The sequence below is a fragment of the Typha angustifolia genome, chromosome 11, assembly GCF_048772165.1.
Source record: "Typha angustifolia cultivar Huaian chromosome 11, ASM4877216v1, whole genome shotgun sequence".
In the NCBI taxonomy this organism is placed as follows: domain Eukaryota; kingdom Viridiplantae; phylum Streptophyta; class Magnoliopsida; order Poales; family Typhaceae; genus Typha; species Typha angustifolia.
In genome coordinates, this window is record NC_133249.1 from 11641328 (window position 1) to 11662543 (window position 21216).

The window sequence follows — 21216 nt, forward strand, 5'->3', positions numbered from 1 at the left end:
TCCGTGTCTATATTTAATGGGTATGGTTATTAATTTTAGTGTTTTAATTTGTATTTATATTAAAAATAATTATGGATACAAAAATATTTTACCATTATGCCATCACCTTAGTGTTCAACATTTCGTATAACTCAATATCACCATGTTTTGATGCAAAAATTATTACTACTATAACTATATTTTTTCAAACTATTCATCAAACTAATATAATTGCTGCCAAGTAAGTGTTTTTCCTCGGAATAGGTGCCTTTGAAACTATTTAGAGGACTAGGCGAGTTTTCAAACCCGCCACGGCGCCACCACACCGTCGTTTTAAAGGCGGTTTTTAGGCGATCATTACTACTTATTTAAAGTTTAAACCCGAAGACGTTGGACATTACGAAGGAAATCGGAGACGATGACGATGACGGCAGCGCTCTTAGGTTTGTTTCCAAATCTTTCTATTCTAGGGGTTCGATCTTGATTTCGTTGTGCTTTCTTCTTGTTTTGATTTTCCTTCTCTTCGATTTTGTTGGGCAGAACCTCCGAGATCGACGAACAAGAAGTGGTTCCGTAGGCCAAACGGCACTACCGCCTCCAGGGTTTGCTATTACTGGAAGTCCGGCCGCTGCACTCGCCGAGGATGCCCTTTCCTTCACGGGGAACCACCCACCGACGCGTCTGCGGCAACGCCTTCCTTTAGGAAGCGCAAGAACGTGTGGAAGAGGAACCCGGAATCCAAGAACTCCGCTCCGGCTCCCAAAGAAGAATCGTTTAAGGGGGAGAACCCAAGAAACAACACAAAGAACCCCAACTCTCCTCCCAAAGGCGGATACAAGAGAAAGAGAAGAGAAAGTTGCGAGCCTAATGACATTGTATGTCGAGGCTTCATCGCTGGGAGTTGCACTGATGGGGAGAGCTGCGGGAATCGGCATGTCTACAGTATAAGCGACAGCTTCTCCCTTTTGGCCCGTCTTGAGGGTCACAGCCAGGTAGATACTGAGGACCTCAATCTTGGTTTCTTTATTTGGTATGATATTGTTTTGGCATCTGATGAGAAAGTGCTATTGTGCAGGCTGTTACGGGAATTGCATTGCCGTCAGGGTCGAATATGATGTTCTCAGGAAGCAAAGATAAGACAGTGAAAATATGGGACTGTGGGACAGGGCAGGTTGGTTTGATCATGGACTTTTAGTATTGATTTTTTGTGTTTGACCTCTTCATCAACAATTATGTGTTTGATAATAGTGTGCCCAAGTCATTACTATGGAAGGTGAAGTAGGTTGCCTCATCACTGAGGGCCCATGGGTTTTTGTTGGAATCCCCAATGCTGTTAAGGTACGACTAGTATAACTTTATTTTTGTCCTGAATTTGTCTGTTTCATTGTTATTATATCAAGAATGTTCCATTTGGTGTGCTTGGTTATTATTAACTTCATCATTTGACTTTTGCAGGCATGGAACTTGCAAACAGGCTTAGATTTAAGCCTTGAAGGACCCAAAGGGCAGGTCTATGCTTTAATGATCGGCAACGAGACACTTTTTGCTGGAGCACAGGTGATCTACTTCTATTTCCTTACCAATCTTAATGTTGAGTACATGATCTCTTGCCAGTCTTTGTGATGCATGCTTCTGCTTCCCTAGTTCATAGTTTTTCCATATGACGATCACATAAATCTAAATGAATGTTTTTCTAAATCTTATTGCTGCAGGATGGAAGTATTTCAGCTTGGAAATCAAATGCAGATGGGAAAAGCTTTGAATTAGCTGTTACCCTTGGTGGCCATCTAAAACCAGTAGTCTCACTAATTGTGGGCGCGATGAAGCTCTACTCTGGTTCGATGGATGGTACCATTAGGGTAAGTTAATATACTTTTGAAAAGTCCTTGATCTGTTCTGTTTTTGCATGGGTATAAATGACATGCAATTGCTTGCTAAGTATAGTCAGTACCTACCCTATTTATTTTTTCTGTTTTATTCCTCTAGTAAGAATATGTTGGATATAATTTTTTATGATTGCTTGTAAATTTATTAAATGTATGGTTTTTCTTTTCTTGTTCTAACTCATTGACACGTCGTATAAAGTACGTCTGTGAGCACCTTTTAGATATTACAAAAGTTATTGTGATTTATAACTCATAAACATTTTAAAGTAAGGGTTTTCAATTCCGATCGTCATTTCCAGTAGAGTATGAATAGCCGAAAGCTAGAGAGTAGCTAGCTGCCTAGCCACAAACTCTTGCAACTTTTTGTGAATCATTTCTTCGAACAGAAATTATTTAGGGCTGAGGAGCACTATGAAAAGACAGGAGACAGTATATAAACAGGGATAAGCTAGAAGAAAGAACAGACTTAATATTTGAAGAGGAAAACAAATTCCAGATGGCATCCTCCTGTTCTGAGATTTGGATAGCTAAATGGCAGGGGATGATTGACTTTAGTAGAGTGAAGTTTATGATGATTTATCTACAAAAGAATATAGCTTTTTTCTTTGCTAAAGTCAAGGTTTTGACAAGTATATGGTGATTGAACTTATAAGCATAAAATTTAAGATGATTCCTGTATGCAGAAGATGTGTAAAAATTGAAAGGAGTCATTTCACAGTCTTTTGTATTTTCTCTGGGTAGTTTGAATGCAATTCTTGGTGCTATTATATGGATTGTTCTCATATGGTATTGTTATAAAGGAAATTGGATTGCTTTTACTTTTATGAATTGTGGGAACTATCAGGTTTATTAAAACTGTATCAAGTGAGCAAAAGCAAATATGCTATTTGCTGAGCAACTTTGAAGTTTGACTAATGTTTACGCCTTTGCCAGATTCTGGTATGAAGTTTTCTCCATGTGAATCTTTCTCGTGATGTGCACAACAAGAGGATCATTTATGTACTTGTTGCTTCATGCATCTTGAGGTTTAGCGTGATCTTCTCGAAATTTGGTGACAGTGTGCGGTTGCTTTCTTTCTTTATCAACTTGTGTTGAGTAAGTATAGTCAGTATTCTCTGTAAGTCTTGTTTGCTCAATGTACTTACAGATTTCATATTGATCTTCTGTCCTCCAAATGAAACATTGCACATCTAATCGAAACAGGAGTTATTTTTTCCTCGTTTGTTGCTATGGTTTTATTTTCTATTGAAGAGATTCTTTGAGATCAAACGTGGATTTGAATACACATTTAGTTTCCATTGTTTCAAATTTTATTCCATCTGAGTGCGCTGGTTTAATTTCTCGGATTCCTTCAGGTTTGGGACGTTGCAACTTTGCAATGTACGAACACCTTTACAGGCCACCAATCAGTTGTTACATCACTATTATGTTGGGAAGATTTTCTGCTTTCCTGTTCATTGGACCAAACAGTAAAGGTTAGAGATCTCCACGGCAAAGTAAATTTTATGAACACATACTTTGGTTTTTCATTTTGAATGCTTGTTTGATTACAGGCTTGGCGTGCTACAGAAACTGAGGTCCTAGAAGTAACACATACTCATACAGAAGAACATGTAAGTCCTGCACATTTCTATATCATATATTTTTTGAATAGCTTGCACTTCTTGCATTTCAGTGTGTTGTTTAAAACTATATGCTTCCTTTTTCAATCTGTTTATGTCTACTGTTTTTGTAGAATATAGACATCAAACTATTTTGGGTGAGGAGGGGAGTCAACAGTTCCTTGGGTGTGTGGTCAAGCATTTATTGCTGCGTACTAGTGACAAGCTAAAATTAGAAGATTTAGGAAACTGTGGACACTCAAAAGTTAAAATTTGTTCAATTTTACATCAGTGCAGTATTATTTGATTCTAATAGCCGGTAAACATACCTTTAATTAATCCAAACTGCATCACTCGTGCTAGTTGTAACATTGAATTGTTCAAAATTTCGTGCAACTTGTAAAGAAAAGACGATATCTTTAGATAGGAAGCAGGTGGCAGGACCCATAGGAATCCCGCTGTATAAACCTTTAATTTACTTTCTATCTAATTAGATTAAATGGATGCATTCCAGTTGTTTCATCATATTCTTAGATTCTTCAACTACCAGTCATATTTTTGAAGTGAGTACCTAGTTGACCTCATTTTGATTTAATAATAATGTGGTAACTGAATTTTGGATATGAGAACAGGAGCTCACAAATCCACATTAATGTTTAGCACTACATCCGGCTTGATATATAGATTGCTCATTGCATGTAATATTTATTGGGTCTTTAAATCTTGCCCAGGTGCCTTTATGAAAATATTCACATTATATATATATATTTTCTTGTATCGCATATCCCCGATCACTTTGTAATTTTCATGATCTATATTAGATTAGTTTTGTTTCTTAGACAAGTTCGACTGTAATTTTAGTTAGAAAAAATGCTTTGTACTTGCTTTGCCCTAACAAATTTAAGAGCTCTAGGAGTATAATTAAAATTTGCAAAAGAGGAAAATGTACTTGTTGTTTATCCTTGCATTATCACTATAAGCTGTGTTGAAATGTGAGTTGTGCCTCCGTATTGATGTAACCTTATTCTATGCAACTATAAGATGTGCTACTCATTTGTTAGCATTTCTGCAATGCTCTTTTAAGTGCTAGTAGAATTTCATGGTAGATGTATTTCAACTGATTATTTTTGTATACTACCTTGTTACAGGGAGTGCTTGCATTACGTGGGGTGTACGATAACCAAGGCAGACCAGTCTTACTATGCTCATGCAACGATAATAGCGTCCATGCCTATGACCTACCATCGTAAGTATCTTTCCACTGTATATGAAAATAATAATTATTTTTGGCAGATTGACAAATCTTTTGTGTGATTTTCAGTTTCAGGGACAGAGGCAGGATTTTCTCCAAGGAAGAAGTGAGAGCCATACAGATTGGTCCTCATGGTCTCTTCTTCACAGGAGATGGAACTGGCGATCTTAAAGTCTGGAAGTGGTTGAGCAATGAGAAATCAGCTTCTTGATTTATTGCTGTCTATGTACATCTAGTCTTTTGTTGTAACTTAAGGATATTATATCATATAGATGATGTATATATATAAATGTATATTTGTATATATTTTTTTTTAATAAAAAAGAGTAAAGATTTCCTTATTGATGCATATATTTACGTAACCATGAGCCTTTATTTTTCTTTTAACCAGATAATTCATCCTTATACTTATGGACATGCACACAAGAAAGTGTAATAAATGTGTGGTAGAAATATTAAGTCATAAGCATCCACTATTTAGGGAAGCCTTTTTTGAAATTGTTGATGACTTGGATTTAGATCTATGTATTATACTATTAGTTTTACATCCACTAGGTGATGATAATTTTAGTTTTGCACCTATATTGGCTACTTGGAGCTGTTTGAAGTTTCTTCATGCACTTTTATGCTGTCTCACATGGGGTTCTTGAATGTCAAAGCCGGGTTTGTTTTGTCATTACTGTTCAAAATATCAAACAATAAGCTTTATAAATTTTTGCTAGGTTCTATCACTTATCTGGTTTAGATTTCCCACATGATTGGTTGTGTAAAGAGGTGCATGGTGGTCTATACTTTTAGTTGTTTATTTCTTCATATAATTTTACTATTTTACTAGTGGATTTGTGATTCTACATATAATTATCTTCCATCCTTCCTTGACTTCTTCCTCTGTCCTGTTTCTCCTCTTTGTTTTCTCACACTTCGTTTATTATTTTTGTAACTTTACCCATACTTTGTCATCTTTTTATATGATTGTTCATCTCAAATGCTTCATATATATATTGTGTATGTATGTGTGTGAGATTTGAAAGATAAGTAAGTCTAATTATAAAGGAACTTTCTAAAAGTGGATGATAATACAAGGTGATTTTATTGGTTTTAATAAAGCAAGGAGCGTTGTAAGAAATATCATACAAGAATAAATTCCCAAGTTTGCGTTTCAGATAAGATAGAACCCAATGATCGAGATGATTTGATCATTCCCATTAAGATGTTTTATCTTAAGGCGATGTTTTCAAGTTTTACGCCTCGTTTGTTCTAGGAATAATTTTTTTTTAATTCTAGAATACAACCCTTTAATTTAGAATAATAATGAAAGAGTGTTGTAAGAAATCTCATGCAAAAATAAAACTTATCTGAGATGATTTAATCATTCCTAATAAAATATTCTATAAAATATTCTTATCTTAGGACAATGTTTCCAAGTTTATCGTGAATAAAAGGAGGTGCTGGATAGATTCTTAATGCGAGTTTATGCTCCGACATCCGAAGAAACTATAGATAGTTTTTTCGTCCATGTACATGCTGCTGCAAGGCTTCTTGGTGGATAAGTTTCTCAGAATTGGTTTTATCTTTTCACCTATTATATGATTTTCAAGTACATGTTAGGGCTTTTTGGTAGATAAATTTACTTTCATATAATTTTAAATCCATTCTAAGCTTGGAGAGGGAAAGAGTTTTGTATCAGTTAGTATGAAATTATGGAAGCATTTGTGAAAAACTATAACGATGAGTCCTCGCAAAATAATGCTTTAGGCAACTGAAGTGTATCCAAGCAGATAATGGTGGTGATTACAAGGGCCATTTTAAAAATATAGTAGAGATTATAGCATCAATCATTTGAAATAATTTGGATGTAGGATATATGTGCACATTCCAAGGGATGGGAGTCCTACTTGATGGAAAGTCCAAAAAATGTATTTTCTTGAGTTATGATCATAAAAGAATTTGGATACAATTTATGGAATCCAAAAGATAAAAAGGGTTATCAGAAGCAGAATTGTTATTTTCTTTAAAGTTCAAACAATTGGAGATCTTAAGAAGACAACATTCAACATATTCTCTAGATCTAATCCCTCCACCCATCTATGATGGATGATGATAATAAGGGAGGGCTACAAGGGGATTATGATTATAGTGACACAAGTGGAGATAAAGTTTCTACAAGGGATGATGAGCATAGTGAATCAATTAAACATGAGGAACAATCTGCTTAACATGGGGTGATAGAATCACAAGTTAGGATATTTTTTAGACACCATAAAGAATTATCCTAGTATCATATTTTAGATTATGTTCTTATAGATGAATGGAGTTAGAATGCTTTCAAGAAATGCAAAAGCAAAAGAAGAAATATAGGTAATTCTAAGCTATGCAAGAAGAGATGAAATCCTTGTATAAAAATCACACATTTTGTGAACCTACCTAATATTAAGAGAGCACGTTAAAAAAAAGGATCTATAAAATAAAGATAAATGAGAATGGTAAAGCAAGATTAGTTGTCAAAGGTTTTGGTAAAAAACAAAGGCACAAATTTTGATAAAATCTTTTGCTACAGTTATAAATATATCATCTCTTAGGATTACTTTAGGATTATCAGCTAGCATGATTCTTGAGATTAGGCAGCTTGATTTAAAGATGACATTCTTACATGGAGAGTTAAATGAAGCAATTTATATGGAATAACTTCAAGAGTCCAAAGCGAAAGGTTAGGAGCATCTCATTTACAAGCGAGGAATAATAACTTATATGTGTTTTAACAATCACCAAAGTAATAGTATGAAAAGTTTGATTCTCTTATGGTAAGCCATAGCTATAAAAGAATAAAATCTTATTATTGTGTATATGTTCAAAAATTCAAAAATAGTGAATTTATTATTTTATTATTCTAAGTTAATGATATGTTAATTATTACCTGTGATACTAACAAAATTGTCGGGTTAAAGAAATGCTTCAGTTTTTTTCTATGAAGAATTTGGGAGCTAAAAAACAACTACTTGACATGAGGATTTCCCATGATAAAAGGAATAAGAGACTAGATATCATAGGAAAGGTACATCAAAAGAAACTTGAACTATTCAACTTGAAAAAAATCAAACTAATTTTCACTCTAAGCTTACTAGTAAATAATGCCCTATAAGTGAAGAAGAGGATGAAGAAATACAAATTTTATATATGCTTCAAGATTAGGCAGTCTACTGTGCGCAATGGTATACACAAGGCTAAACTTATTACGTAGTTGATATGGTTGACTGATAACTTTTTTAACCTAGCAAAAAATTTTGGGCTATAGTGAAATGAATCATTAGATATCTCAGTGGTTCTAAAGTTTGCTTATATATTGGAAATGGTAAACCTCAATTAGAGGGCTTCACATATGCTTGCATACCTAATGATTTTGATACTATGAAGTCTATATTAAACTACACGAGGGTTTTTGTAAAGCGAGTTATCTGTTGGCAATCTAAGCTGTAAAAGTATGCTACTTTGTCCACTATAGAGGCTGAATATTATAGCGACAAAGAGATACAAAAAATTATTGTGGATGAAAAGAATTCTTCAAAAATTAAACTTAAAAGCAAAATAGGTATACATTTTTTTTTTGTGATAACTTGGTGTCATTCATTTCAAAAATTTTAGTCTTAACTCTAAGTATTATTGATGTGATGTCTTATTGCATTTAATATAAAAATGGCCTAAAAAAATTTATTGTATCTTGAGAAAATCCATATCAATGAGAGTAGGTCGAATATAATAATAAAATATTTATCCAAGCCGAATTATAAAGTTTGCTTGGTCAAAATAGGCCTGGTATAGCTCTCACACAAGGTGAGAGGGAATGATTTTATTGGGTTTGGGTATACCACCGCATGTGAGTGCAAAATCAGTAAAAAAAAAAGCATAGAAAATGGAGGGTTTCATTCTAACCAAGATAGATTAGAGGAAAGAAAATAGAGATTTTGAGAACCGTGCCTTACTCGGCCACATGGCTGCAACGCCAGCGCCGTCAACCTCGATGGTAGCCGTATCTCTCTCTCTCTCCTCGATTTCCTCCTCTCTTTTCCCTCCCTTTCCCTCCGGCTAACCACCCACCCTGGGTGAGGGCCACGGGCTACCGACCTCGAGGGCGGGCTGTTGGAGGCGTGGGCTACCGGCAGCGTCGGGCCCTTCTCTCTCCCCCCTCTGCCTCCTTCTCTTAGAAGGACATGGTGAGGGAGGGTGGGGGTTTGTTTAACCCCCACATCCAGACCGTAGCCCACTAGGCCTGGGTTGGGTGGGCTGCAGACCGCAACCTACCAACCAAATCTTTGGTGGGCTGTGGTTGGACCCCCAGCCCACCTTAGCCAATCTTGGGCTGCAGTTGGACTGCAGCCCACCAATGCCTCCTTTACCCTATTAGGTTGGGCTCGAGCCAACCCAACACCCCAGCCTAGGCCATTTGGGGTCATTTGGACTCTATAGCCTCATTTCTCTATTCCACCTGACTAATTAGCCTAACCACTCCCCTAAAGACAAAGAGATACAAAAAATTATTGTGGATGAAAAGAATTCTTCAAGAATTAAATTAAAAGAAAAATAGGTATACACTTTTTTGTGATAATTTGGGTATCATTCGTTTCAAAAATTTTAGTCTTAACTCTAAGTATTATTGATGTGATGTATTATTGCATTTAATATAAAAATGGCCTAAAAAAATTTATTGTATCTTGAGAAAATCCATATCAATGAGAATAGGTCGAATGTAATAATAAAATATTTATCCAAGCAAAATCATAAAGTTTGCTTGGTCAAAATAGGCTTAGTATAGCTCTCACACAAGGTGATAGAGAGTGATTTTATTGGGTTTGGGTATCCCACTACATGTGAGTGCAAAATCAGTTAAAAAAAAAAAGAAAAAAGAAAAGAAAAGGGAGGGTTTCATTTTAACCAAGATAGAACAGAGGAAAAAAATAGAGATTTTGAGAAAGAAAGATAAAGAGTTTATATAGGAAGCTTTTGGTTTTTTCGTGTTATCAAATAGTTGAACAATGAAAATAAATGGCGAGTGCCTCATTAATTCAATCTATGCTCTTCGTGGTCCCCTCGCATGGTGGAGGTTATGAAGCACGTCTAAAGACTATCTTCAACAACATGGATCTATCATAATAGACAATTCGATAAGAGAGATGCAGAAGAATGCCCTCCTCAATGGATGTTGCTCTCCGTTCCTCTATCTTTTTTCTCTTGTGAATCTTTAGTTCTCCTGTTATTTATTTTTCTTTAGCTACGATCCAAGGAAGTGATTCTAAATGTTAGTGATCTTCTAACTTTGCCTTGAGAAGAATTTTGTGTGCACATTATTATTGATTATAGTAGAAGACTTGAGATGGACTTATATCTAATGGTTTTTTCCCTCACATTGGAGAGTTTTTCATATAAATTGTTTATTTTTTTTTATTGTGAGTTGATTGCCTAAATTTGATTGTGATCTTATTCTACTTGCACAAAGATATAAAAGTACGTTGATTTCGGGCTATTTCCTAACACTTTCCTCTGTTTAATTCTATTTAACTTAAGATTTTTAGTTTGTAATTTGCAGTTTAGGAATTCATTACCATTCTTCGTAATTCTCTAATCTCAAGAGAGAACTGAAATATAATAGAAGCTATAATATTGTATATTTAGATACCTTCTTAAGGAGATATGCTTGTATTTTGAACTAGATTTCGATCGATCTAGATGTAAGAAAATTATGAATTTTTTCGTGGTGGTAGAACTGGAAGTTAGGGTTCTAATGACTTTGGTTTTACATGAATTAGAGATCCGTATGAAAAGTTAAAAATAAAAAATAGAGGAATATCATAATGAGATACAAGTGGAATTCTCTCATATTTCGGTAGTCGTCGGAAGGTGATGGACAACCAAGGGTGGCGGTGGATGCCCGTAAGATATGGTGGCTTATGGCAAAAGTGGTGGCCAGGGTTTCGAAGTTTAGAAAAGTTCTATGGTTAAGATTTACTTCTATGAAGATAAAGACGATCTAATTGCTATGATAAAAACGGTTAATGCTATAATAATAAGTTGACTAAACTAAAATAATTTTTCATTGCTTAGATGTTTAGATTCCTAAAAAAAGGAGCCCAACTCCTCTATATATTGAGATCGGGTATAATGAGTCATACTAGGATTACTCATAAAGACTAACACGATTTGAATTAAGACTTGTCTTATAAGCTTACATGACATATAGACTTGTCTTAGTGACTTATATGACTTAATTTAACTTACCTTAGTGACTTACCTGACATAACTAGACTTATCTTAAGGATTTACATGACATAACTACAGTTGTCTTAAGGGCTTACATAATAGAAAAGCATAATCAATTAAAGATAAATAGATTCGATCCATATCTTCGTGATATGATCCGATATGATCCGGTTCACGTTAGCTTAATACTCATGTCTTCATGCTTGAAGGTTACTTCCTCATGGAAAGAAATCAACATTCGTTTTGGAATTGAAACTTAAGTCACTCCAGCGATCTACTCCTATTTGCTTCCTAACTGGAAATGTTTGAAACCGTTGCTTCCTCTTGTTTTTTATCTTAGCATTCTCTGAACTCATAAGGTATCGCTTGGCAACTCATCAAACTATTTCACATGCCACAGTTTTTGAATTTTGGACTGGCCACTAATAATGTCAATGAAACAATTTTACAAAGGAATTCTTTTAGATAACATGGCTACTAAAGTAACTACTATCTTTAAGATTGTCTTTTTTAGTTATTAGTTTCTTTAAGCATTAACAGTAGTTCTCCAGTAGATAGATGTACTTCTATTCAATCACATTTTCGTGTTTATGCTTTCCTGTTTCTGTTTAAATTTATTACAAAACTTAGACCTGCTGCCAGAGCATTGTCAAGTTAATATTTACAAAAGCTGGTAGCCAACCAAGAGGAACAATTACCTTATTTATGTCATTCAGCTACACTTTGTTTTGGTTCATATAAAACTATTAGATAATAACTCTCCTACTTGAATCAAATGAACTCTGAACAGGGATTTATTGCTTTTAGGGTAATAAATCAACTTCTATTTTCTCTGGTGGCCCTTTCTAAACCTTTATTCTTACCTGCATAAGTAGGAAGACGTAGCTTTATTCTAAGTATCATTTTCTACATGTTCTAATGGTTTCAGCTCTTGAAGAAGTCGCCTCGGCTCTGCCAATATGCATAATTTCATATCTCGCACCATTTTAGCTTTTACTATCTTTGTCATTGGAAGCTTGTGGGATCTGCAGAGGAGAGGAGAGACAACTATCTGGCGAAGAGGTGTAAACATCTGTATGGAAATTTTGTGGGGATTATGCAACCTTAGAGCTCGTGTCAAGTAACTAGTCATACTTGTTTGTTAAATATGTTCTTGATAAAAAATTAAAAAAAAACATCCTATCATTGTTTTTATGAAGAGCATTTTAGCTTGTAGGAATGAAAAATGGTTTTGTTGTTTACCAAATAATTGAAGATATCTCTCCTACAATTATTGGTTGATGTGTTTGAGCTGAATTCTCTAGCTGATAGGGTCTCGTGAAAAGTGGGCTGCTTAGATTAATGTCCTGTAGATAGATATGCATTGTAATACATCACATTTGAACTGTGTATAGCTTACAATTTATTTTATGTGGGCTAACATGTAATTCCCATAGGTATCAGGCTAAAGGATTCTCTGGTCTTCTACAGAAAACAAATTCGATTTCCTCTCCATTCTTAGCTCTTTCCAGATGTTCATTGCAACTGATTCCTCTATGAATCTTCTCCCTCTTTATTTTCATTGCATTCCATTTGAAAGGATGACAGAACTTGAAGAAACCCTCTAGAAGCGAAGCTGTTGACGATGAGTTTTCGGAGAAGTTCCAATGTGAGGGCAAGATGATAAAAGGTACGGTGCAGCTAAATGTATATGTTGAGTCTTGAAAATTTAGGAAGGTCCATGCTTAAAGCAGTAAAAATGCTGCAATAATTATTGTTAATATTTCTTCTTATTGACTATTTAGTGCTATTAGAGTTATTAGATTTAAATATTATCTAATTATCTTATTTCATGGTGACTTTGTATAAATAGGGGTCAACCCCTCTTTGATCAAAGGTGAAATACAAAATATTTCTCACCACTCTTCTTCTCTCCTCTCTTCTCTTCTCCTCTCTTCTCCTTCAACCCAATCTAGGGTAATCCAACTATCGTTTCATGGTATCAGAGCGTTCCGATCTCTGCTCTTACTCTCTAATAGTCATCTTCCTCTTGGATCGTTTTTTCACCATTGTTGAGCTTGGGAGCTGCCACCTCACTCCTCGAGCTCGCTGATGCTACAGCAGCCACTGCCGTAGCCTCCATAACCACAGCCACTGCAGCAGCAGCAGCAACAACCCCCACAGCAGCAGCCGTAGCCATCGCAGCAGTAGCCACAGCCACCGCAGTAGCAGCAGCACATCCATTCTTCCTCGTGAGTTCTTGCAACTGCAGCAGTCACAACCACCGCAGCAGCAGCAGCAACAACGGTAGTCGCAGCTACCTCTATTTTCAGCAGCAGCAGCAGCACAGGCATCAATCTCCTTCCTCTTCTTAGTTCAGAAGCAACAGTGCAGCAACCACCTTTTAAGTTGTTGTTCTTGATCGAGCTGCGTTTCATCTCCTTTAATTTTGACAGCTCGGCACCACTGTTTTGGCTAGCACCCACCAAGTGTTCGACGAAAGTTCCCTGCCTCCACAGCACTCTTTTTTTCTGTAGTTCTTTGATTCTGCACCTGCAATATATTTTCACCTACTGCCCACCAAGTATTCGACGAAAATTCATTGTATTCTCAGCTCTCTTTCTGCTGTTCTATTCAAAACTTTTCGCTCACCAGGTGTTCGACGAAAGATTTGAGTAGGCTAAGTGGAAAATCTTACATCACTTTCAAGATGGCTAATCAATTGTTGTTCCTTCCAATGGCATCTTACGTTCCGATCGGTCGTGAGAGTGTATGATTAGTCGGTTTTCTACTTGTCACCGAGCGGGATTGAATCACATGGGCATCTTCTATTGAGACAGTCCTCCGCGGGCGACGTCTTCTCGGGCACATTGACGACATCTCTACAGGATGTGCTCCCCCTCGCACTATCATTTAGACCACCACTATGACCTCTACTGAGTCTGACACACCCAAGTTTGTTCAGTCGGAGGTTCCGTCTTCGGAGTATGATGAGTGGGATCTACGTGACATGGAGGTTTGCACTTACCTCATCTTGCAGGTTGATCGATCGTTTTGATCTCAGCTTCAGACCTTGTCTTTTGCTCAGGCCATTTGGGCTCATCTTAGTCGTTGCTTTGTTCAGTCGAGTCTGATGCGTTGCTTTGTTCAGTCGAGTCTGATGCGTTGCTTTGTTCAGTCGAGTCTGATGCGTCGCTTTCATCTTCGTCGTGATGCTCAGGAGGTCAAACAGGGTCAGCTCTCTATCCAGGACTTTTACGCCCGCATGACTGACATATGGCGTGAACTTACATCTATGGAGCCCACTTTCAGCCACCCCTCTGACTTGATGTCCGCTCAGCGCCACCGTGACGAAGATCATCTGCTGGATTTTCTAAATGCTCTTCGTTCGGAATTTGGGGATCTGACTCGTCATTTATTGCATCGTTCCACTCTGCCAAGCCTGGACAGTGCTAGAGCTTAGTTACAGGCTGAGGAGCTTAGGCAGCGTCTTACACCACCTTCTGTAGCCATAGGGAGTGTGCTTGGTGTTGCTCCTGCTCCTATATTAGTCACGCTTGATATTTTGAATGCTGCTCGCATCACTCATGTGCTTGGACGAGATCATCACTTATCGCGTCCTATGTGCACTCATTGTGGTCATCCTGGTCATCTTGCCGCTCGTCATCCTGAGCTTGTTCCCCGTTCTGGTAAAAGGGGATCAAGCAAGGACAGGAGTCGTCACTTAGCTTCATCTACCGCTGCACCAAATATTAGTCCATCTGATCACTCCAGCAATCTCATCTTCAGCAGTGCGCAGCTCCAGCAGATTCAACAGCTCATTCATGGAGCTCTCAGCTTCACTGGTGCCTCTACTTCTGCATCTACTGTCTCTGGTATGACTAAGCCCTGGATTTTTTATTCCGGTGCCTCACATCATATGACTGGTGACCCTTCCATCTTTACTAGCCTCACCTCTGCCCCTATCACTCTTCCTCATGTTCATACAGCTGATGGGACCCATTATCCTATCTCTCATATTGGTTACATTACTCCTACCAGGGATCCCACGAGTCGTCTTACTTTATCTGATATTTGGCTTGTCCCCGGACTAACCATAAGTCTTATTTCTATTACTCAGCTCTCTGACTCTGTTTACACTGTATCATTCTCTTCTACTTTTTGTGTTGTGCAGGACTTGTTTACAGGCTAGAGGATTGGGATCGGTAGTTGGATACACGGGCTTTATTACCTGGATCAGCTTCACCTTCCATCACCTCGTCCTAGTGCTTGTCCAGTCACTCCTCTCTCTCCGTTAGACTTGTGGCATTGGCGTCTAGGTCATGTATCGAGTCAGCGTCTCAAGACCTTGTCCCGATCTGGATGTTTAGGCAGTGGTCATTTTTCTTGTTTGTCCCCTTATACTGGCTGTAAGTTGGCAAAACACTGGGCCCTTCTGTTTCCTTATAGTACAAATATCTCTGATTCCCTTTTTCACCTTATGCACTCTGATATTTGGGGACCCGCTCCACTCCCTTCGGGTCTTGGTTTTATCTACTATGTGTGTTTCATTGATGATTTTTCTCGTTTCACTTGGGTTTACCTTATGTGTCAGCGCTCTGAAGTGTGTCGGATTTATCGTGATTTCTCTTTTATCGTTCATACTCAGTTTGGTCGGTCTATTAAGATCTTCCGATCTGATGGTGCTCGTAAGTATCTTTCCTCTGAGTTTCCTTTCATTCATGGTTCTGCCAGTACTCTACCTCAGCAGTCATGTCCCTATACCTCTGCTCAGAATGGAGTTGTCGAACGAAAACATCGTCATCTTTTTGAGACCACTCGAGCTCTTCTCTTTGAGGCTTTTGTTCCTCGTTCTTATTGGGCTGAGGCTCTTCTTACTGCTCTCTATCTCATCAATCGAACTCCATCATCTGTCCTTGATGGTTTGACTCCATAGGATCGTCTCTATGGTACTTCCCCCTCGTATGGTCATCTTCGTGTTTTTGGGTGCACCTGTTTTGTTCTTCTTCCTCCAAGTGAACGTAACAAGTTATCCCCTAGAGCAGCTAAGTGTGTCTTTCTAAGATATAGTCCTGAGCATAAAGGCTATCGTTGCTATGACACTTCTACTCATCGTCTTAGGATATCGCGCCAAGTCACTTTTTTAGAAGAGATACCTTTCTTTACCACTGATACCTTAGCTCCATCGGATTTTTTTTTTCTAGATCTCCCTACTCCTAGCCTATCCTCCATCCCCTCCGAGGTGCCTGGTTCAGCCCCACCATCAATATCCCACATGCCTCAAATTTCTCTACCCATCGACACGCCTTTACTACCAGTTTTTTCTACTCCACCAGACCGCTCTCTCGCTGAGTTCCCAACCCCCCCAAGGAGTACCCCCCTCCCATGACAACTTTGCCCTACTTCTATACTCGCAGATCTTGTCCTCCCACAAATGAGCCCCCCACTCTTGGTAGTATCTCTCCGATCGTCCCATCTTCTACTGTGACGGCTCCTATACCTGCTCGTCGTTATCCAGAGCATGAGCATTGCCCTCCTGACTGGTATGGCTTTTTGATGTCTTTCGCTACATACTCCCTCTAGTTTCACATTTTTCTTGCAGCCATCCACTCCACCCCTCAGCCTAGGTCCTATCGTGAGGCAGTCCAGGTTCCAGAGTGGCAGCAGGCCATGGTAGATGAGCTTCAAGCCCTTCAATAGATGCATACTTGGGATGTTCCTTGCCCACCAGACATTATGTCTATCAACTGCATATGGATCTTCAAGGTCAAATATCGACCTGATGGATCCATTGCCAGGTACAAAACTCGTCTGGTTGCTCGGGGTTTTACTCAAGAATATAGGATAGATTATGAGGAGACTTTTGCTCCAGTTGCCCGGATGACTTTTGTCCGCACTCTTCTAGCTGTTACTTCTAGTCGCCAGTGGCCTTTACATCAGATGGATGTGAAGAATGCGTTTCTTCATGGCCTTCTTGACGAGGAGGTATACATGGACCCTCCACCTGGCTTCCCTCTTCCTCCAGGTCACATCTGTCGATTACGGCGAGCTATCTATGGGCTCAAGCAGGCCCCTCGTGCTTGGTTTGATCGTTTTCGTAGTGTTCTCACAGCCTACGGATTTTAGGGGAGCTCCTCTGAGCCATCTATGTTTCTACGATCTTCTGCGTAGGGTTGGGTCATCCTCCTTCTGTATGTCGATGATATGATTATCACCGGAGATGACTCAACCAGGATCCGCTCCCTTCAGCAGCATCTTCAGAGTCAGTTTGAGATGAAGGACCTTGGTCCTCTTCGGTACTTTCTGGGTATCGAAATTGCTCAGTCATCCCATGGTCTTTTGCTGTCCCAACATAAGTATATTACAGACATTCTTAATCGTGCTATTATCACTGATACTCATCCCGCTGCTACCCCAGTTGAGCTACATGTGAAGCTTCAGCCCGATGATGGTCAGCTTCTTCCAGATCCAACTAGATATCGTCAACTGGTTGGGGCGCTTGTCTACTTGACCATTACTCGACCTGATATCTCTTATGCAGTTGGTCTTATCACTCAGTTCATGTAGGCTCCTCGATCTACTCATTATATTGCTCTTATACGTATTCTTCGATACCTTCGTGGCACCATCACTCGCTCTCTTTTCATGCTATCGACTTCCATTTTGGTTCTGCGAGCTTATTGCGATGCAGATTATGCTATTGACAAGTCTGATCGGAAGTCTACTACTGGCTTCTGCATTTTTCTAGGAGATTCTCTGATTTCTTGGCGTAGCAAGAAACAGAATGTGGTCTCTCTTCAGTATTGAATCAGAATATCGTGCTATGTGTGCGACAACTAAGAAGATTGTTTGGCTCCGTCGTCTCCTTAGTGATATGGATGTTTCCTTACCCATTCCAACTCATCTGTCGACAATGATAGTGTTAAAAAGCTTGCTGAAAATCCTGTTTTTCATGAGAGGAAAAAGCACATTGAAGTTGATATGCACTACACTCGGCAGCAATATCGAGCTGGCATCATTTCGCTCCATTACCTCAGCACTAAGGAGCAGATTGTTGACTTTTTCATGAAGTCTCTTCCCCTTTCGCACTTTGCGCATTTAGTTGGCAAACTCTCGATTTATGATCCACCTTGAGTTTGAGAGGGGGTATTAGAGTTATTAGATTTAAATATTATCTAATTATCTTATTTCATAGTGACTTTGTATAAATAGGGGTAGCCCCTCTTTGATCAAAGGTGAAATACAAAATATTTCTCACCACCGTTCTTCTCTCCTCTCTTCTCTTCTCCTCTCTCTTCTCCTTCAACCCAATCTAGGGTAATCCAACTATTGTCTCAAGTGCCCACTAGTCTCACGATTTCTTGAGTATCCTCTCTGTAAATATGCTGTTTGGTGATACTCAATGTAGAACGATCTTTCTCTTCTACTGAAGATGCTGGAAACAACGTAGATTTTATATCTTCAGTAGACAACTTGTTTTAAGTTGAGAGGTGCATATGATCAAGATGTAGCAACTGCAGTAAACTTTGGAATCAATTGTAACCTATTCCTTCGAAATGTATCAACCTGTTGGGAAAGCTAAACATTTTTCTATGCTAGACCCAGACCTCTCAAAAACGTTGCATCATCCTCCGAACAGAAAAATATGACGATTTTACTACAACGACAATTTCACCAACATCACACCTGCATTCAAGAAATCCAATTCTGGAGCACTGAAACAAGTTAACAGCAAGATTAAGATAATATACAATTGGTGAATATCGCAACTTAAATTTAGTAACAAGTTACAAACGCAGTGCAACTTGCCAGGTTTAGAAGCTCCAGCAGAAAGTGGTGTAAAGCTGCATATTCCTCTGCTTCTTGAAAACCAAGAGAATCTTCTTCACGAGTGAAAGAATGCAAATCTATTAGTAACAAGGGCATTTCATGAAAGGAGGAACAAAATATCATTGATTAAGAATAGACAATTTCTCAGGAGACTGTTCCTTAACCTTTGTGAAAGACGTCTATTAGGGCAGGAATTAGTCGAAGACTCTGTCCTCATTGCAGATGTCCAAAGATTGTTGGTTAACTTGTGCATCTGGTTATGTCACATGTCAGAGACAGACCATAAATAGGCTTCTTGCTCTGTTGCTCGTTTCTCATTTTGTCTCTTAAACATTTCCTTCTCATATCCTGCAATAAAAGATGCAACATCAATCATATGTCAGGAATGCTCATAAAATTCTCAGACTCAGACTAGGCAATTAAATCTTACTTGCATAAAAACTACAGAACCAAAATTGCTTCACCACATTGCTGCTCAAAATGTACATAAAGAGAAAAGTATGACTATAAATGCAACTATAATTGCAGTCATGCAAACTATGAACCTAACCACCATTTTCATCACAAACTTCATTAAGTCATTGCACAAAGCATCTACTAGTAGAAACTTGCTGCTCTTAAAAATATAAATATTCTGAAAGAAACAAATACAAAGAAAATGAATACTAATATAGTTGTTAGATTTTTCAGTTTGTTAAACAAAGCCACCAGGATAAATGCCAAACATTTTGCAGTCAGAATATTGCTTGAAATAAAAATAAATAAATAAAAAACTTTTGCGAACATGTTTGAAATCAAGCCAAGTGCTTCTGCAGTTAGAAGCATGTTGTAAGATCATTAAGGATAGAGGCACAAGGTGGAAGAATCTGAGCTAACAAATTTTCAGTATAATTATAATGATAATCACCAATATATAATAGAAAAAATAAGACCAATAACTGGAAGAAAAGAAGCAATAAGACTTGGCATAGACTAATATAGAGTATCACATCCGAGGGTGGCATATATCATTTTTTAACAACAGTATAGAAGTCAGATTAGGTCAGGGTAGTGATAACCTAGAAGATTAAGAAGTTGATTACATAAATAAAAAGCACCTGACACACCACAGACAATGTTTAGGTGGTATCAAACATATGAAAGCTATTTCTCAGGCATACAAAGAGATCCACCATGAGCATTGCATGTCATGATACAACCTACCGGATGACAAAGGTAAAGTACAGAAAAAAAAGCCAAAGATAAAGAATATATCAAACAGCATATACAATGACCAAATGTAGCATGAAATCTAGAAAAATCACAGGGAGGAAAATGAAAATAATGACAGTATATTGGGAACGGCAAGTGATCATTTCATGGTGAATCACAAGTATTTGCTCAAAAAGTAGAAAACAGTACAATGTCACATGCTCCTATCATATCACCGGATTGAGATAATCAGTTAGCTGGAAGCAAAAATAGAACTAAATGATGGTTATAGGCTCAGTTTCATATGATTCAAAGAACTTGATTTGATATAGCAGCATAATGGCATATGTCATCAGTTAAAACAAAATATAAGCAGAGATAAGAATATGCAAAAAACGTATGAGCAGGACGAACCACTACTGCGATCTACTCCATCCCAATGGCGGCCAGGTCTTATACCATATCGATTTGGAGGGCAATCTATTCCCCGTTTAAGCCAGCTATGACTTGGAATAGTCTGAGGAATTATAAAGCCAGAGTCTTTCATCTTCTCATTGTCACCTAAATCTTCTAAAACAGGCTCTGAAGACTTCCGCTGCAGCAGATAAATGAACAAGCATGCCAAAATAGTATTTGTTCTCCTTATAGAAAAATTATGCAGTACCTTGACAAGATGTGCCATAGGGTCACCCCATCTAACCCTCTCCTTTAACATTTTGTCAAGATCAGGATCATCCCTGCAAACAGAGAAAAGAACATATATAACATGCATGACATGGTAGATCTCAAATGATTATATGCCCATTTGGAATTCTAGCCAACAAACTGTACACCCGCCCCCACCTCTTGTTGGACAACAAGGAAAAAGAGGAATCCACTTTTCTTCATGCTTACCTCGTTCGTGCAAAAGGCTTATCCTTCTCAAGCTCTAGCTCTAGTGCTTTAGCCTCAACTTCTCTCTTCTGTGCTAGGCCTTTACCCCACTCCAACTTGTCGTGGCTACGGAACTAGAATAACAAATCATAAGCTGTAAAAATGGATCCAGTAAGAGGATGTAGGTATTACATCAGATATTCATCAGGGAAAGCATGAAAAAAATAGGATAATATGTAGGGATAAGGAATCCAACAAACTCAGTTTAAGAATGATTAACATCAATCCTGTTCAGTATAAAAACAAACCGATTAACAACCAGGAATTTAGGGGGATCACCATAGTGGACACTATGTTATGCCTTGGTCCTCACCAA

General features: G+C 38.0%; 2 protein-coding genes across 6 annotated transcripts; one reads left to right on the forward strand and one right to left on the reverse strand.

Annotated features, from left to right (window-relative positions):
- Positions 1-388: 388 nt before the first annotated feature.
- LOC140771040 (zinc finger CCCH domain-containing protein 17-like) lies at positions 389-4955 on the forward strand. Its single transcript, XM_073112398.1, has 10 exons — positions 389-422; positions 520-971; positions 1055-1150; positions 1228-1317; positions 1435-1536; positions 1692-1838; positions 3221-3340; positions 3419-3478; positions 4615-4712; positions 4788-4955. The coding sequence occupies exons 1-10, from the start codon at positions 398-400 to the stop codon at positions 4927-4929; spliced, it is 1332 nt and encodes a 443-aa protein (XP_072968499.1). The 5' UTR covers positions 389-397; the 3' UTR covers positions 4930-4955.
- A 13195-nt stretch (positions 4956-18150) lies between these two features.
- LOC140770723 (uncharacterized) lies at positions 18151-21216 on the reverse strand. Of its 5 annotated transcripts, none has more exons than XR_012106046.1 (7): positions 21180-21216; positions 20862-20974; positions 20632-20704; positions 20382-20562; positions 18941-19124; positions 18756-18826; positions 18154-18661 (listed from the first exon to the last, which is right to left on the reverse strand). XR_012106046.1 is itself a non-coding variant. In XM_073111983.1 (5 exons), the coding sequence occupies exons 1-5, from the start codon at positions 21180-21182 to the stop codon at positions 19039-19041; spliced, it is 456 nt and encodes a 151-aa protein (XP_072968084.1). In that variant the 5' UTR covers positions 21183-21216; the 3' UTR covers positions 18151-19038. The 5 variants fall into 5 exon arrangements, 1 of the variants encoding a protein (XP_072968084.1); XR_012106043.1 differs by having other exon boundaries at positions 18155-18661; positions 18756-18829; XR_012106044.1 differs by having other exon boundaries at positions 18151-18853.

What these genes read in the sequence shown, in the direction of transcription:
- LOC140771040 (XM_073112398.1), top strand. Translation starts at nt 398, where the DNA reads ATGACGATGACGGCAGCGCTCTTAG. An exon ending in GATGACGGCAGCGCTCTTAG is followed by an intron (nt 423 to 519) that starts GTTTGTTTCCAA and finishes TTTGTTGGGCAG; the next exon opens with AACCTCCGAGATCGACGAAC. An exon ending in CATGCCTATGACCTACCATC is followed by an intron (nt 4,713 to 4,787) that starts GTAAGTATCTTT and finishes TGTGATTTTCAG; the next exon opens with TTTCAGGGACAGAGGCAGGA.
- LOC140770723 (XM_073111983.1), bottom strand. An exon ending in AAGCCTTTTGCACGAACGAG is followed by an intron (nt 20,705 to 20,861) that starts GTAAGCATGAAG and finishes CTCTGTTTGCAG; the next exon opens with GGATGATCCTGATCTTGACA. An exon ending in CTATGGCACATCTTGTCAAG is followed by an intron (nt 20,563 to 20,631) that starts GTACTGCATAAT and finishes TATCTGCTGCAG; the next exon opens with CGGAAGTCTTCAGAGCCTGT.